Source organism: Phycodurus eques, chromosome 15, assembly GCF_024500275.1.
Source record: "Phycodurus eques isolate BA_2022a chromosome 15, UOR_Pequ_1.1, whole genome shotgun sequence".
NCBI classification, from domain to species: domain Eukaryota; kingdom Metazoa; phylum Chordata; class Actinopteri; order Syngnathiformes; family Syngnathidae; genus Phycodurus; species Phycodurus eques.
In genome coordinates this window covers 15,633,041-15,648,317 of record NC_084539.1, presented here as the reverse complement: position 1 = coordinate 15,648,317, position 15,277 = coordinate 15,633,041, and the positions used below count along the sequence as shown (strand labels likewise).

The 15,277-nt window shown below is 40.6% G+C and overlaps 2 protein-coding genes across 4 annotated transcripts; one reads left to right on the top strand and one right to left on the bottom strand.

Annotated features, from left to right (window-relative positions):
• The first annotated feature begins 5,982 nt into the window (after positions 1-5,982).
• On the top strand, positions 5,983-15,076 carry LOC133414162 (syntaxin-2-like). Of its 3 annotated transcripts, XM_061699327.1 has the most exons (13): positions 5,983-6,268; positions 6,363-6,462; positions 6,748-6,822; positions 7,781-7,854; positions 8,012-8,120; positions 8,914-8,987; positions 9,434-9,574; positions 9,683-11,103; positions 11,170-11,339; positions 12,869-12,930; positions 13,052-13,273; positions 13,359-13,490; positions 13,576-15,076. In XM_061699327.1, the coding sequence occupies exons 1-8, from the start codon at positions 6,218-6,220 to the stop codon at positions 9,875-9,877; spliced, it is 819 nt and encodes a 272-aa protein (XP_061555311.1). In that variant the 5' UTR covers positions 5,983-6,217; the 3' UTR covers positions 9,878-11,103; positions 11,170-11,339; positions 12,869-12,930; positions 13,052-13,273; positions 13,359-13,490; positions 13,576-15,076. The 3 variants fall into 3 exon arrangements, with proteins under 3 accessions (XP_061555311.1, XP_061555312.1, XP_061555310.1); XM_061699328.1 differs by having other exon boundaries at positions 13,052-13,490; positions 13,579-15,076; XM_061699326.1 differs by having other exon boundaries at positions 13,052-13,490.
• Positions 10,881-13,587, bottom strand: pgam2 (phosphoglycerate mutase 2 (muscle)). The gene is made up of 3 exons (XM_061699325.1): positions 13,057-13,587; positions 12,791-12,971; positions 10,881-11,313 (listed from the first exon to the last, which is right to left on the bottom strand). Exons 1-3 carry the CDS (start codon positions 13,555-13,557, stop codon positions 11,144-11,146), a joined length of 852 nt encoding a protein of 283 aa, XP_061555309.1. The 5' UTR covers positions 13,558-13,587; the 3' UTR covers positions 10,881-11,143.
• Positions 15,077-15,277: the final 201 nt, after the last annotated feature.

Sequence of the window (15,277 nt, the reverse complement as noted above, 5' to 3'; positions counted from 1 at the left end):
ATCCAAAATATATCAAAAGCTCATTTTCAAATCTTGGCTTAATAGTAAACAACAGAGACAAATTATTGCCCCCCCCCCCCCCCCCCCCCCCCCCCCAGAAATAACCAGGAGCATGAATGTACACCAAGAAACTAGTCAGTCATCCCATAATAACTGATTACAGAGGTGACTTGATGTCTTACTAAATAGCCACTATAAGCCTTCATGCCATGTGGGACAAAAAAACACACTGCATTCTCTGTGAAAATGTCACCATAACCACATATTGACATGCCTCAGAGAAAAAACATCGACCACAAATGACATTTAAACAAAGTAACGGTATTGATTGAGATTTCTGGACACAACACATAATGCCCGTCTGCAAAAAAAAGAAAAAAAAAGAAAAATGTCTCGATAGACTGAGAGCGGATAGATTAGCGAGTGGAATTCATATTTGTTCGGTGGAGGTTATTTTCACAGCTGTTTGTGTTTGTGGATGTTGCTGATGCCAAAGCTTGCTCTCCTCCCATCGGGGCACTAATGCAATTTTTGGGGACCACTTTGTGTTTATATTTCCAGAGAAGGACTGTGTTACACTGTGGTCTCATTTACACCCTCTCATTTTTTACTCAGTTACACAGTAATGGGTGCGCTTTCAGCAAATGTGGAAATTCATATAGGTTTCTCACATTCACTAACATTACGAAATAACTTAAGTGGGGTTCACACATCAATAATCAGGTCAAATTTGAGCCATATTCCCACCGTACGATTAAAGTCAGCAGAAGCACGATTATCAGACATCTCGAAAAGTCATTATTCCTCTCCCCGAATTGCTCGTAAAACCCTTTGACAGACAATCAAAAATGTTGAACCTTTTCAATATTTACAATGACAAATTCTTTTGGATGGTCAACACCAAGGTCAGTCGATCTACGGACGTAATTATTATGATGTGAAACTGAACGATAGCCAATTAGAAAGCTACCTGAAGCTCGAGCTCGACTCGTACACAAATATTAGCAACAGGATGTGTTGAGTTGTGCGCTTGTATAACATGCCTCATAAGTTATTTACTGCAGTAATATCAACAAGGAGAGTTTGCTAAAGAGGGTTATGCGCAACCAACTTTCGCATTCGGTAAAACTGGTCGAAGCACTTTCTTCCGGTTCAGGTGACAGGCGGAGCCCTATGACAGCAGACCAGGACAAAGCAACTGTAAAAATATTAAACATCTACACTGTCTTTTGTTTGAAACAAGATGTCTCCAATAGCTACCAAACATGAAAATATCCGACATTTAGGCTTCATTTCTGTTTACATATATCACATAACACTTGTATAAATAAACAATATACATGTATTTAACTTTTTGTCCAAAGACACCAGCCATAAAGATGACAATCTTAGCAAGTTCGGGTTTAAACCATCATCTCATCAACCTGTAGCTGTGCCAGTTATCGCAGCATGCACAGGAAGTCCACTTACCTGTTTTCTGTTTGGTCACGTGACATTACGCACGGTGGCATCATTAAGCCTATTTTAGGGCGACTTCAGCGCTAAATGTGCACTACTTTGAAGGAGAGCATGTTTTTGTATTCACTATTGCATAAATAATGTACAATAAATGTAATTTAATCAGAATACTATGCATGAACGCATGTTTTGATGGCCAGCAGTTGGACCATCATAGGAAAGCGGGCGAGCCAGCTGCTTGAACTAAGTTGTCTAGCAACCATACTGGCCCCACACACGGTGGCGAGTCACGGATTGAAACAGGTTTCACGACCGACAATGACATCAGAATCAGAATCGCAATCAGATTCGGATTAATATCGGATTCAGATCAGAATTAGACTCAGAATCAGAATCCTCTTTGTTTGCCATTGGTCAAATAAAACCAAAATGATTCCAAATCTAACACACACCATCGCGCCGTTAAACTGACGGCGGTAGTGCAGACTGTGCAGTTGTTGTGAGCAGCGCTTTTAGAGAAACTCACAGGATGCCATGAAACATGTTTGAAGCGAATATGCCCTTCGCAGGTGCATGAAAAATAGTCTGTGGGCGCTGACTTTTTTTTTAGCCAACTACTGTAATAAGATGTCCTTCCTTGTCATTGGATTGATATGCTGCATATGATTGATAAAGTACATTTAGGAATAGCTGGGATCCATTTTGTATGCTCATTTCATATGTTATGTCTCCCCATGTTTTGTGTCTATCTATTGTGGGTCAGTGTGCTCAGCCTCTGGGACATTGTCACCACTTGTGCTGTGTTTCTTTTCACGTGGGATTTGTGCTGTTTGTCTTCTAGTTTTTCTTACTCTGAGACTGCAAAATTAACCACCTACATCCGTTTTAGTGAGCATGTTATTTTATCCAGGACAATCTGCTTCTAGCATGCAGTTAGGACAACATTTTGTGTCCTGCAGTTCCAGAATCAGAATCATCTTTATTTGCCAAGTATGTCCAAAAACACACAAGGAATTTGTCTCCGGTAGTTGGAGCCGCTCTAGTACGAGTCAATTGACAGAGAACATTTTTGAGACATAAAGACATTGACAAAAACAGTCACTGAGCAATAAAGGGTTGCTAGTTATCTGGTAATGCCGGTACAAATTATTTTTTTTTTTTGACAATTGTGCAAAAAAATGTAGAGTCCTCTAGCATTCGAATGACTAATCTCGCAATAGTACGGTGCAATGACCATTGTGCAAAGGGCGCCGAGACTTCAAGGAGTGTATACAGTTTAAAGTGACGAGTAGTGCGATAATCTGGGACAATGTTGATTGTGCAAATGTTGCAGATACTCTTCAGTCAGTCCACAAGAGGTTGTTGGTTTTATTCAACACTGTTAAAGCCATGGTGAAAAAAATGCTCATCCGTTTTATCTCTGTGACCTTATTTTTGAATAAGGGAATATCAGTGCTATCCCGAGACACTTTAGAATCTAATAACACGACAGTATTAAAAAGGCAATAGTCTGTTTAACAATATAAAATCCAATATGGTTTTATGTCCAAACTGAGAAACGTAGGCCTCCTCTACAGAGATTTCACAGCGTGACAATTAAAAAAAGGGACCACAACATCATGCTGCTTTGCGTGGTTAACACTAAACCAAGCCTGACAACTGCATGAATTTACATTAACAACTTCTTTTACATACCCAAATGCTATCATATTCAAATGGTAACAATTTGGCACACCCTAATGTAAATTTAGCGGTTATTCTTCACAGAAACCGCCATTACAAGATCTGTCCAGAGAAAGAACAACTTGCATCATCAGACAAGTTCAGTTGTGACGTATATTCAAATTATTATTATTATTTTTTTTGACACCTATATGTCATTTTGGTTACCACCACTCCATTGCATTTTTTCATTTAAGGATTTTGTGATTTAACCGAGAAGAATGAATGTGAATTTAACAGTTGAAGAAGAATAAAAAAAAAATCTCATTTTGTGCACTTCCTTGCTCAAGTTCTTCCGACATGGAACTAGGTGTTCTATTCATCAATTTGTTTCTCCAAAGTAATTTTTGTTCTTTCATACTCAGGGAAAATCTGCATGTTGTTTTATTTTAATTCATTCATCGGTTAGTGCATTTGCTATCCCGCTTTGCTTGATCTAACTGTAGGAATGTGACTTCACCCATTAATGGCACCTATTGTAAAATGTAAATTGAAAGATTATACAAGGGGGCTCCACAAGTGACTTGCGTTGTATTTCCAGTTTGTACATGCGTCTGAATCCAACCAACGACCACCCTGTATTATGTCAGCATTTTTCACATTATGTAAATTGGTAGAAAGATGTGTGCGTGCATGCATGTGTGAGAGAGCGAGACATTGCTCAGTTATAAGTAGGGGGGAAAAGAGCCTACCAAAAAAAAAAAAATCAAAAAATAAAACATAACATTAGACTTTTTGTCAGCATATCTACAGTTCAACAGTAGTAGTGTTCGGCATAATTTAACTGATGTACTCCTAATGCAAATGCTTTCACACTTGCCAGAACTCTAGAATCCGGCAATTAACCTGGGCTAGGTCAGCCAGTATTTGGAATAGTTTGGCATATGCTTGTTCATTTTGGACTGCTCTGAATGTCATCTTTGGAACTGTTTTAACCATGGCGGCCTATCAAATACGATGAACAACGCAGACCGCATCCCAGTCAAACATCCCGGTGACACAATACATCAGATGCCTAAAGACCTAAGGTGGTATAAACTGCTTTCCTCTCTGTGCAAATCAGTGGAACGGTGTCCAGCATTAGAGCTGCCATGTCCAGCGATGGCCTCTCCTCGCTCTGACAACGACCCTGCCACTCATCTAAGCACCGCGCAGCCTAGGCTGACCCCAGACTTGCAGGCGAATATATGCGCTGCACAATTCGGCCGCTTTCCCAGGCTTCTGTGATACATTCCTATGTATGAATTTGACGTTTTTTAACTCAAGACAATTGACCTGATCATGTGTCTGAGTCTTCGGGCTATGGTGGACATAGTAAATGTGCTTAGGTTTGTCTGCACTCGCTGCATTCCCGCTTTCCTCATTGTCAAACCGTGGACAAGAACATTGGTCTACAAAAGTTGCCTGTGACGAATCTGAAATAGGTAATTGTTCTTTGTTATACCTCCTCTCTCCTCTTCCTCCTCAACCACCACTTACTCTGCTTGTGTCTCTCTGATTGTCTGTATCTATACAGTGAAACCTCAACAACCATGTTGTTTATGTTGAGACACCTGTGCATCAAGTGAGTTTCACTTTTGCTGCCTGTGTTTATCATTATGCAACCCAAGTGCATCGGAGTGGAAAATGTGTTTGTGTAACTAGGTGAAAAGTGCTTAAGGTTCTGGCCAATTCAATAAGTGGGTTGAGCACACACAGCATTTGGTTCGCACAACAGGGTTTCGTGTTTTAGCAATCGAGAAGTGCTGTAACCATACTGGTATTTCAAAACTGCTACAGCGTTGGTTCACTCATTAGATGGTCTGTGCTGCCACTTAGTGGCAACGTTGCAAGTTGACCCATCGCCGATGTTTGTGTCTGTAGAATTACAACAGTGCAGTTTACGGCGTCTCCCTTGGACCAAAGCATGCCACATGAGGGTTAAACCGATTGCGTCATGCACTGAAATGAGTCTCTTGGTGCTCAGGTGTGAATCAGCTCATCTATCAAACTTTACTATGTCAAAGCATCTATTGTTTGTTTTAAAAGTTCTTGTAGCTTTTTGTCAAGTAATATGATGCCAACATTTCTTGGGATTGAATATCCAATTTAAAGGCTATTATTGCTTTTTTATTTATTTTACAGAAACATGTCATCCCTGTGTTTCTATTGAAAAAAAGATTCAAGTGAGAGTATGTCCACTTGATGAAGCCTCCGAATGCCTGCTGTACAGGAAGGAGAAGCAGCAGTGTCATAGTACAGTTCACCATTAAGCACAGGCCAACATATGAGACGATTGTTGGTTAAATGTGTTGAGACTTGAGATGTTCTGTTTGTGATTCCTTTTTTTTCTCACTTATTTCTTTTGGTGCCATTTCATACATCACACAAAAAAATAACTTGCATCTTTCAAAGGTGAAAAATTCTGTTTACTATATACAGTATTTCTAGCTACCTTTCTATCAGAAGCCAGTGGCTATTCTCATATTTTTTTGGACTCAAAAATAATTACTCAAATTCTCTCCAATCAACCATAGCACCATCTTGTGGCCTTATTTGGTATTTCCCCCGTACTCGAATGCGCTAACGGATGAAAAACGAAAAAAACAACAACATAAAAATAAGTAAAAAAAAAAAAAACACATACGGTTTCTTAACTCCGTCGCAACAACACTATGAATTCGTTTCCGATATCCTTCACACCGCTCACAAGTTGTTGGTGTACAGGTCCTGTATTTTGCGATGTTTTGCAAACTCGTTGACGGAAGCCGAGCTCTTTTGTTTGCCCTTTTGTCGCGGCCGCGCGCGCACGCGAACGTGCTCGATGCGCAGGTGTGCTCAGCTAGCTTGTGACGCGAGAGCAACTAGAGGTTCTCCTTCACGTGATAAAATGTTTTGTTCACCCTCTAGGTTTATAAGTCACCTTAACTTTTGTTTGTTGCTCTGAAGAAAGCATCGTGTGAAGAGGAGAAAATAGGGTTAGCATCTGACTTCCAGGTGTCATTTCAGACGGCTATATTTGCTACTTTCAACAACAACAAAGGTAGCATTTGGTGGTATGGCACATACAACCGGAGGCAAAGTCGTTATGGAGGAGTTTTTTAAAACGGTAAGACTGCAGTTACTGTTTTTTTATTTTTATTTTATTCTTATAATTTTTTCGTTTGTGACTTCCAGCTGTCTTGTCAATACTGTATGTGCAGGTAGGGGAGCTGAGGAGCCTCATACAAAAGATGTCCTGTCAAGTGGACGAAGTGGAAAAAAGACAAAGTACCCTTCTTGCTTCCTCCAACCCAGACAAGAGTACGTTGTGTATGTATGTATGTATGTATGTATGTGTGTGTGTGTGCGCGCGCGCGTCAACATGCAGTACAGCCTTCAATCAAAGACTTGTTGACATCTACTTATTTGTTGCCAAAAAAGAAAGCATTTGTCCTCTATTCTGCATTTGTCCACAGTATAACGCTTGTTGGAAATTAGTTGGTGCTATAGGCATTCTCGTCTTAACATACTTGAAACACACTCACCGAATTGCATGATAATCATTTCCACTCGATTTTTCTGTCATCGTTGGTGTGCTATTCTCAGAATGCAGAGATGAGCTGGAGTTGCTTAATAAGAAAATCAAGACTGATGCGAACTTGTTCCGAGCCAAGTTAAAAAGTAGGTAATTTTTTTTGCTTTTAGTAGACTACAGTATATCCTGCAGTTGTGGAATATATTGAATATATATAATTCAGTGCTGTAAACATTTATTTGTTGACATATGGTCTCAAGCACATAAAATGAGGCCAATAAATCCCTGTGCTAAACAAAGTCTCAATATTTAAGTATGCACAAAAGTTAGTACTGAAAAAGGATGCGGCTTCAGCAATAATATACTGGTGCATCTTATTATTATAGAAAAGGTCATTAATTTCAGTGGTTTGATTCAAAAATTGTGATGTTACACAACATTTTTTTTTAAACACAGGAAACTCTATTAAATATAATTTTCAGTTTTTTATCTAATCTATTTTCTTGAGATGGTGATTTTTTTCATTCACTGTAAGCTATTATGAAAATGCTAAGAAATATTAATAACAAAAATATAAATATTCCATGCTGTGTAGTGAATTTATAAAAGGACTTACGCATTTTAAATCTAACTACAGAAATAAATTAAATGTTCTACAATATTCCAATTTATTGAGATGCACCTGTAGATTATTGAAGTTGTGATCTGTGGATTTACTACAATTTTATCTTGAAGCATTCACATTATTAGTAAGTATACTAGTTGCCTTATGGCCTTACATAATACTGAAAAATATTTAGCTGTTTTTTTTTTTTTTTTTGTTTTTTTTTCATACATGTATAGTTGGATGGCATTATTGTTTGCAACCATGGCGAGTGGTGCTTTGTACCTCCTCATATTTGTGGCTTGAATATTAAATGAGCAAATATTTGTTTTGCTAATATTGTAGCTAGACAAGGAAAACGAGTCTTTTAACAGATGATCACACTGAGCGGAACCAAACAGTTTTCCCTACGCTGTACACCGTCTCTCTTTACCATCTCAACATTGTGAATGTTTCAGATTAAAATGAATGACAGGTACAATGTTAATGTGTTTCTCTAGCTTTGCAGGATGCTTTCCCAGCAGACTGTAGTGACAATGGTACCTCGGTGATGCAACGCATTAGGAACAATCAGGTCTGGCCCGGTGGTGCGATTAATTTATTTATTACAAATAGGCCAGGTGCACACTTAACTAAGTTACGAGCAACAGTGTACAGCAGACTGTGTGCTTTAGTGATCGCCCCCATTCCAATAATAACTTCTCCTGAATTTCTATTGTCCCTTCTGCCAGCACACACACTTGACTCGGTGCTTTGCTGAGCTCATGACGAGTCACCACAACACACAGGTGGCCTTCAGAGAGAAATGCAAAGGCCACATTAAGAGACAGCTGCAGATTGGTGAGTCTGGGAAAACATTCCCCATTCCCTTTTAGCAGTCCCACCTTACAGATTTGAGTCAAAAGCTCTCATTAGTTGGGGTTTTCAAAAACAACTCTGCATTAACTTTGACAATCAGTGATGTTATTGTGCATGATGGCACTGGACAAAGGTATTGGGACACAGAGTCCTACTACTTTAAATGTGTGTCACCTAATTATGTAACTTTGGGTGTACAGTGTTCCCCCACAAATTCTCTACTCGCGTATTCATCAATTCGCAGAGTTTTTTGGGGACCCTATCCTCAATTGTTTGCTGAAAAAATCACTAATTTGCTGTTTATGTGCTCAGGCCAAAGCCCTGTCGAGTACAAAACTATTACTTTGGCGCCATCTTGTGGCATCTTGGTGTTAAAGACCTTCACATACAATAAAGTGACTATGCATATTCACGGTTGGGCATTTGTAAATTCACCTATTCACTGATTTTTTTTGGGGGGGGGGTGGGCGGGTGAAACAACTATGCACAGAAAGCCTTGCTTTTTTTTTTTTTTTTTAACCTGAGCCCAATTTTTTTTCAATTCGGCATTTGGTTTTTTTTCATGGCAATTTTGAGGGCACATCAATTATAAGTGGATGTTTGGTATACTCCATCTGGCTTGGTCCCTGTATGTTCTTTTCCTCACAGCTTTCCTCACCCAACTCTTGTCAAAGCTAATTTGCAGTAAAGCACAATTCCTATTTTGTTAAGTAAAGATTAAACAGTCCTACAGATGAATATCATCTCTATTTTCTGTGTTGTGTCTCCTGCTCAGTGGACAAAGTGACCACAGATGAGGAGCTGGAGGAGATGCTGAACTGCCACAATGTGACCATCTTCATAACAGATGTTAGTCGGATGTTACACACTTAAGGCCTTTTCGCACTGCACTTAGCAAGGCACAGCGTTGTGTATGTGCTGCGAGGGTGCGAAGATGGAACGCCGTGTCGCGGCGCCACGTGCAGGGTGGCCGTTTACTCTAGTGATTTTTAGAGTGGTAACAGCAATAGACAAACTAGTGATAAAAGCATCCATGCTACTCCCTGGTAGGCCCCTAGGCAAACCCTTCCAAATATGGGGAAACGTGCACCGCATGCCGGCATCCTTGTGCCCTACACTGCGTTGGGCACCAAAGAAAACCTAGTGCAGTATGAAAAGTCCTTTACAGTATCTGAAATGTTGCCTTATTTCTCTTTTGTTCATTACCTTATGTTACCTTATTTGTTTTCGGTTTGTTACAATGTAATATGTCAAGATACTAAACAGTAAAGGGATTCACTCTTCTTGTTGTCCAGATTGTTGATTCTGGTGCTTGTATTTCGAGCAAGGCTCTGAGCGACATCAAGTCTCGTCACGAGGACATAATTCACTTGGAAGCAAGCATCAGAGAGCTGCACGAGATCTTGGCTGACACTGCCATGCTTCTGGAGATTCAGGTGTGGTGCACATCTTAATTTTATTTGTAAATGTCTATCTGTCGTGATACAGTATTTTAAAAGAAAAACGTCATTCAAAGTCCAACCGTTTATTTTTCCTTCCACCAGGGGGAGTTGGTGAACAGCATAGAAAAGAATGTGGCGAGTGCTGCAGAGTATGTGGACGAGTCCAGAGAAGAGACCCAAAAGGCAGTGACATACAAGAAAAACCCTTACAAGATATTGTCTCTGCCGAGATTCTTCAGATCCTTCAGAAGGCAAACAGTGGCCAAAACAGTCACAGGTCCAAACACGTCAGACTAAGACCACAATGACAGAACTCCTTATGCTTACGGAACTTTGACTGCTCATGACTCACAGTCTACAACACCATTTAAACTACTCATTTCGAAGTTAAATAATAATAGCAGAGTTAAATTGAAAGACACTTGAATCAAGCACGGTGAGGGCAAGCATCATTATGACACAAAACACCCCTTTTATTTATTAAAACAAGAGCCATTGGAAACCATAGGCCTCCACTAAGGCCAGATTTTTTTGGGGGGGGGGTGATCCAAATTAATGTGCAGAGGCCGTTAGCAGAGCTGCAGGCTGCTTGTCAACCCGGCAGCCTGTGCTATCATTGACTTCCCAATAGGGGACGGAAGTACACTGGCACTGACGTGTGAGATTACTTCACCTTCCCCATTCCTTTTTGCTTTGCGTTTAGCCATATGAGTCCTGACTCCCTCATTCACTTCTCCCAATAAACTTAATACTGTATGTGACTTGTTACTTTTTCAGATTTATCTTTCTTCTGCTGTCAACAGTTGTGAATTCATGTCCTTTTATTGAGGGGAAAAAATAATACACTTAACAGATTGGTTCTGAATGTGAAATTCCTTCAACTTTCTTCTGCTGATGCAGGAGATGGAATCCCATCAACAATATGTAAATCATTGTTCCTTTGCAATGTACAGTTATAGTAGTTTTACCATGGTCATCAATTCACACCTTTGCTTCTGCTCCTTTATGTAATGCAGTATAAGCAGTGCAGTAATTCAGTTTCATGGCAGTGATCAGACTTGTCCCCGCATTATAGGAACGCTGCCATGTTGAACCCAATGACTCCCCTCCCTCCTCATCTCAGTGTCCTGGATAAAATTTCACAGGACCATGTGCACTATGATGAAAAGACAAATTTCTAAATGCGGCGCAAAGGATGAGAAGAACAATGTAATTTGAAGTGTAGAAAGTGGAAAGAGACATTTAATTATATTGGATTTTCAAAAGGAACCAGACACAATCTTATATAAAACATGCTTTCTTTATTGGTGGTGTCAGGGTGGTGGGACCCACAGGAAGTGGGTTTGGCCACAACTTAAAACAACTGAGGGATGTTTACATGTTGATCTGGATGTGTATTGTGTGGCCCTGTTTGTTTTAGTTGACAGGTCATCCTTTGGAGCAAACAGCAGGCTAGCAAGACCCAAGTGTACCCCTGTTGGAACTTGGAATGGACTACAAAGATGGATTTGTTTGGATGGGAGGTAAGGACACAGTGTCTTTTATCTGCCTCTCAGCAAGAGCTCACTTCTTGACTTTGCCCTGGGCAGCCACAGCGTCCATGGCCTTCTTCACGGTCTCCTCGTCACCCAGGAAGGACATGGGCTTCACGGGCTTCAGGTTTGCATCCAACTCGTAGACGATGGGAATCCCCGTGGGCAGGTTCAGTTCCATGATTGCGGCGTCGGACATGCCTGAAAAAATGCACATATCGGATAAAGTGAGTGTTGTGAAGATGCGCATTGCACACAGCAGGATTTTCATTACATACAGTCATTTGTATTAAAGCAGAAAATAGAAATATCACCAAGAACTTCTTCCAAATAATCTACAGAATTGCAATGGCTAATACATCGCAGCATCTCGAAGCGGTCCCCAGACACCCCCTAGTGGCTATTATTAGCGTAGGAATGACTCCAGCGCAATCTACTTTAATTTGGATCATTGCTCTTTCTGTCCATGATCTAATCTTTTATGAGTATTTTGGAGGAGGATTTTAATGTTAACACTATTGAGCTCATAATTGATGAAAAACATACAATATATGGAGAAAAATCAACTTGGTCTTATTTTACAACTTGCGAACAAACTTGTGCATTTCAGGTTGTGGAAAAGGTAAAAAGACTGTAAAGGGTAATACAATTCCAGAAACTTTACATATGAAGTTAAGTGGTATTTATGGAAATGTACAAAGTGACATTTTCCATGATAATAAAAAATATTTTTTTAAAACCTTCTTTCATTTTTTTTTTAAGAGTGCTTTTACCAGATTCTTTTACTGACAAAAGGTTTTGACACACAAACTTTCTATAGTGCAAGGGTCTCCATATATTTCTAAATACAATGTTATAGGATGGAAGCATTGTGGTCAAGTTGTTCACGTCTGCCTCACTGTTGAGAGGTACTTGGTTCGAATCTCAGCTCAGGCAAGCATGAGTTTGAGTTTGGGATTTTTTGGGCTTCCACATGTGTGTCAGGTTCTCTAAATTGTCCATAGGTGTGAATGTGAGTGTAGGTAACTTTCTATGTGCCCTGCAATGAGCTGGCAACCAGTCCAGGGTGTACCCTGCCACTCGCCCACAGTCAGCTGAGATCGGCGCCAGCTCACCTTTGACCATAATGCGGACAACCGCTTTAGAAAATAGATGGATGGAAGTTATAGGACTAACCGTCAATTTTTCTAATGATAATTGTTATTCCCATGTAAAGCTTCCAGAAGTGATGCCACCCTGAATGGTAGAAATAGTTACCAGGACAGCAAAGTTAAACTTTATTTAGACTTTTAGCGTACTTTAGTGTAGCTTGCCTTGCCTTGTACCTTGAGGGACAGAAATGGTCTCCTACTGTTGCTTATTTTTGACTGTCTTATGTGACATTTAGTGCCCTTGTGGCTTTTTGCATGTGTAAGTCTCTCTGGCCATTCCACGAAAACTTAAAGGTCACGACTGTAATGGGAACCAGGCTCATGACCCTCTCTCTTGTCCCTGAGCCCATGGCTGCTATTTATATCCACTGTTAATGTGTGTGCGTATATGTCTGACTGGCTTTGTGTGACCTTGTGTGCATTTGCTCAACCAAACTTTCAGTGTGTTTCCAATAATTAATTAACCCTTCTATGGGCTTTGACGTCATAAATGTCGATTTCTTTTGTCTTTCTCTTTTTGTGCTCACCTTCAAGGTGCTTGACGATTCCACGGAGGCTGTTGCCATGGGCGGCGATGATAACATTTTTTCCGGCTTTGATTTCAGGCGCGATGACATCATTCCAGAAAGGCAGGGCACGGGCGATGGTGTCCTTCAGTGACTCACAGGTAGGCAGCTCACCGGGCTTCAGGTTCTTGTAGCGTCTGGACTGGAGGTTGATTAAACGGCACACGACCATTAAGCACCAGTTTGAACAAAAGCCCAATTTTATACTTAAATTTCTGTTAGTTCACCTCACTGATGATGGAGTGGTAAGGGTGGTCCTTGTCCATGGGCGGAGGTGGGATGTCAAAGGAACGTCGCCAGATCTTCACCTGCTCCTCACCGTGCTTGGCGGCCGTCTCGGCCTTGTTGAGACCAGTGAGGCCTCCGTAGTGGCGCTCATTGAGGCGCCACGTACGGATCACAGGCAGCCACATCTGGTCCGTGCCCTCCATGATTGTCCACAAGGTCTTGACGGCACGTTTGAGCACAGAGGTGTAGCAGATGTCGAACTTCATGCCCGCATCTTTGATGGCCTTTGCTCCTCGCGTAGCCTCTTCCACGCCTTTCTCGCTGAGGTCAGCGTCGAACCAGCCACAGAAGCGATTCTCCTGGTTCCAGGCACTCTCCCCGTGGCGGACGATAACCAGGCGATGAACAGCCGCCATGCTTGAAGCGATTTTACGTGAGCCCTCAGTCCTTCTAAGTTGTGCACGCACTCTGGCTGACCCAAAGTGAGACCCGCTTGACATTCCACTCTCTTTTTATAGCAGCATGAGCCCAGGAATTGTGTGACTGGCAAGCCCCCTTCAAGTTACACCTGTGAGAAGCCTTCATACCGCGATGGACACGCACACTTGGCCAATAGGAGCAGACACATGCGTGTGCTGTCTGTGAAGGCCAAAGGTTAGCTGTTGAGCCAAAATAGCAACATGACTTTTCAAGTCAGATCTGTTGAACAAAAGTGTAAAGAGCAGACATAACACTCTTGACATTAGATAGTTTAACACTGAGAGGATTTTAGTCAACTTTGGCCCACCACTGTACTGTTAAGAGTCTAAGTCACAGCACAAGGTTTCAGCATACAGGTAGTGTACAATATGGTGATTATATGGATAAGAATTAATGCAATAAGATATTGCAACACATTTTAAAGTTTCCACTGACGCAGAATGTTGCAGAAACACATGCCATGGCAGGGGTGTCAAACTCATTTTTGTCACGGGCCACATCGCAGTTATAATTTCCCTCGGAAGGCCGCTACGACTGTGGACCCATATAAATGAAAGATTATCTAATATACTGTAATTACAGTATACAAAACATATTGATGAATAACCAGTTTTGAAATCAGAAGCCTATAAAAAACATGTTTTTCAACTATTACATTTCTTTTCAAAGGGGGATTGGTAACAAAAAAAAAATTCTTGCAAATATGTCAATGGTATGACACCAAAAAGCAATTAGCGATTTTGATTTGCTTTCGCGGGCCATATAAAATTATGTGGAGGGCCTGATCTGCCCCCGGGCCACCAGTTTGACACCTATGTGCCATGGCATCTAACAGGACACTTCATTAGCAAAGCCTGCACAATCTAATATGCTGCAATAAAACAACTTAAATCTGCCTTTACATATTCTGATAAAATATTCTGCCTCCATCTGCCTTTACATATTCTGATAAAATATTCTGCTTCCACAAAGATAATAATGTCAAAAAAGTCAAAAAAGGTTTTGCAATAAACGGCAATCATTCATGTGATTGTGACCAATATTTAAAAACAGAATAAATTCATACGAAACAAATGAGGTAGATTGAGAGGATGTATAGCTGTTGACAAGCACAAGCAGTCAAGAAAAAAGAATAGTGATAAGGAAGAAGAAAAATTGGTCCATAAAACTGCTCAAGACACAAGGAACAAGGTAGGGTGGGGTGCTGTTTTAGAAACATTTTCATTAAAGAGATCCCTTTGACTCTTACAAAAGAGGGGGGATCACATATGAAGAACATCAATGATAGTCAAAAAGTCCAAAATCAGTTACCCAATTAAACATTTTTTAAAAAACACATCTGGCCCACACAACCTTAGGTTTGTGAAATGGATTAAAGCTTGGTCATAAATGGTATATAATATCAGAACATTGTTGGATTTAAAACTAAAATTAATGTTGTATAGTGTGATTCAATCAATTGTGGGATACTATAAGAGGGGTTGTGATGGGCTAGATATCCCAAAACCAAAATAAAACAGTGGACCCCCTCTGTTCACGGGCGATAGGGACCGAGCCTGACCGCAAATAGCAAAAATCTGTGAATAATTGACTCCCATTATAATTGCACTGAAAAAAATAGATTTAAAAATCATTCCCAAGAAATCTTCAATAAGCGGGGCTATACCGCCAATAAGCATTTTCCACAAAAACGTGGGCTCAAGCACGTTAAATGCGAGTTAGCATTAGCACACCGCCACC

What these genes read in the sequence shown, in the direction of transcription:
- LOC133414162 (XM_061699327.1), top strand. Translation starts at nt 6,218, where the DNA reads ATGGCACATACAACCGGAGGCAAAGTCGTTATGGAGGAGTTTTTTAAA. An exon ending in TGACCATCTTCATAACAGAT is followed by an intron (nt 8,988 to 9,433) that starts GTTAGTCGGATG and finishes CTTGTTGTCCAG; the next exon opens with ATTGTTGATTCTGGTGCTTG. An exon ending in CCATGCTTCTGGAGATTCAG is followed by an intron (nt 9,575 to 9,682) that starts GTGTGGTGCACA and finishes TCCTTCCACCAG; the next exon opens with GGGGAGTTGGTGAACAGCAT.
- pgam2 (XM_061699325.1), bottom strand. Translation starts at nt 13,557, where the DNA reads ATGTCAAGCGGGTCTCACTTTGGGTCAGCCAGAGTGCGTGCACAACTT. An exon ending in ACCACTCCATCATCAGTGAG is followed by an intron (nt 12,972 to 13,056) that starts GTGAACTAACAG and finishes ATCAACCTCCAG; the next exon opens with TCCAGACGCTACAAGAACCT. An exon ending in AATCGTCAAGCACCTTGAAG is followed by an intron (nt 11,314 to 12,790) that starts GTGAGCACAAAA and finishes GCATTTTTTCAG; the next exon opens with GCATGTCCGACGCCGCAATC.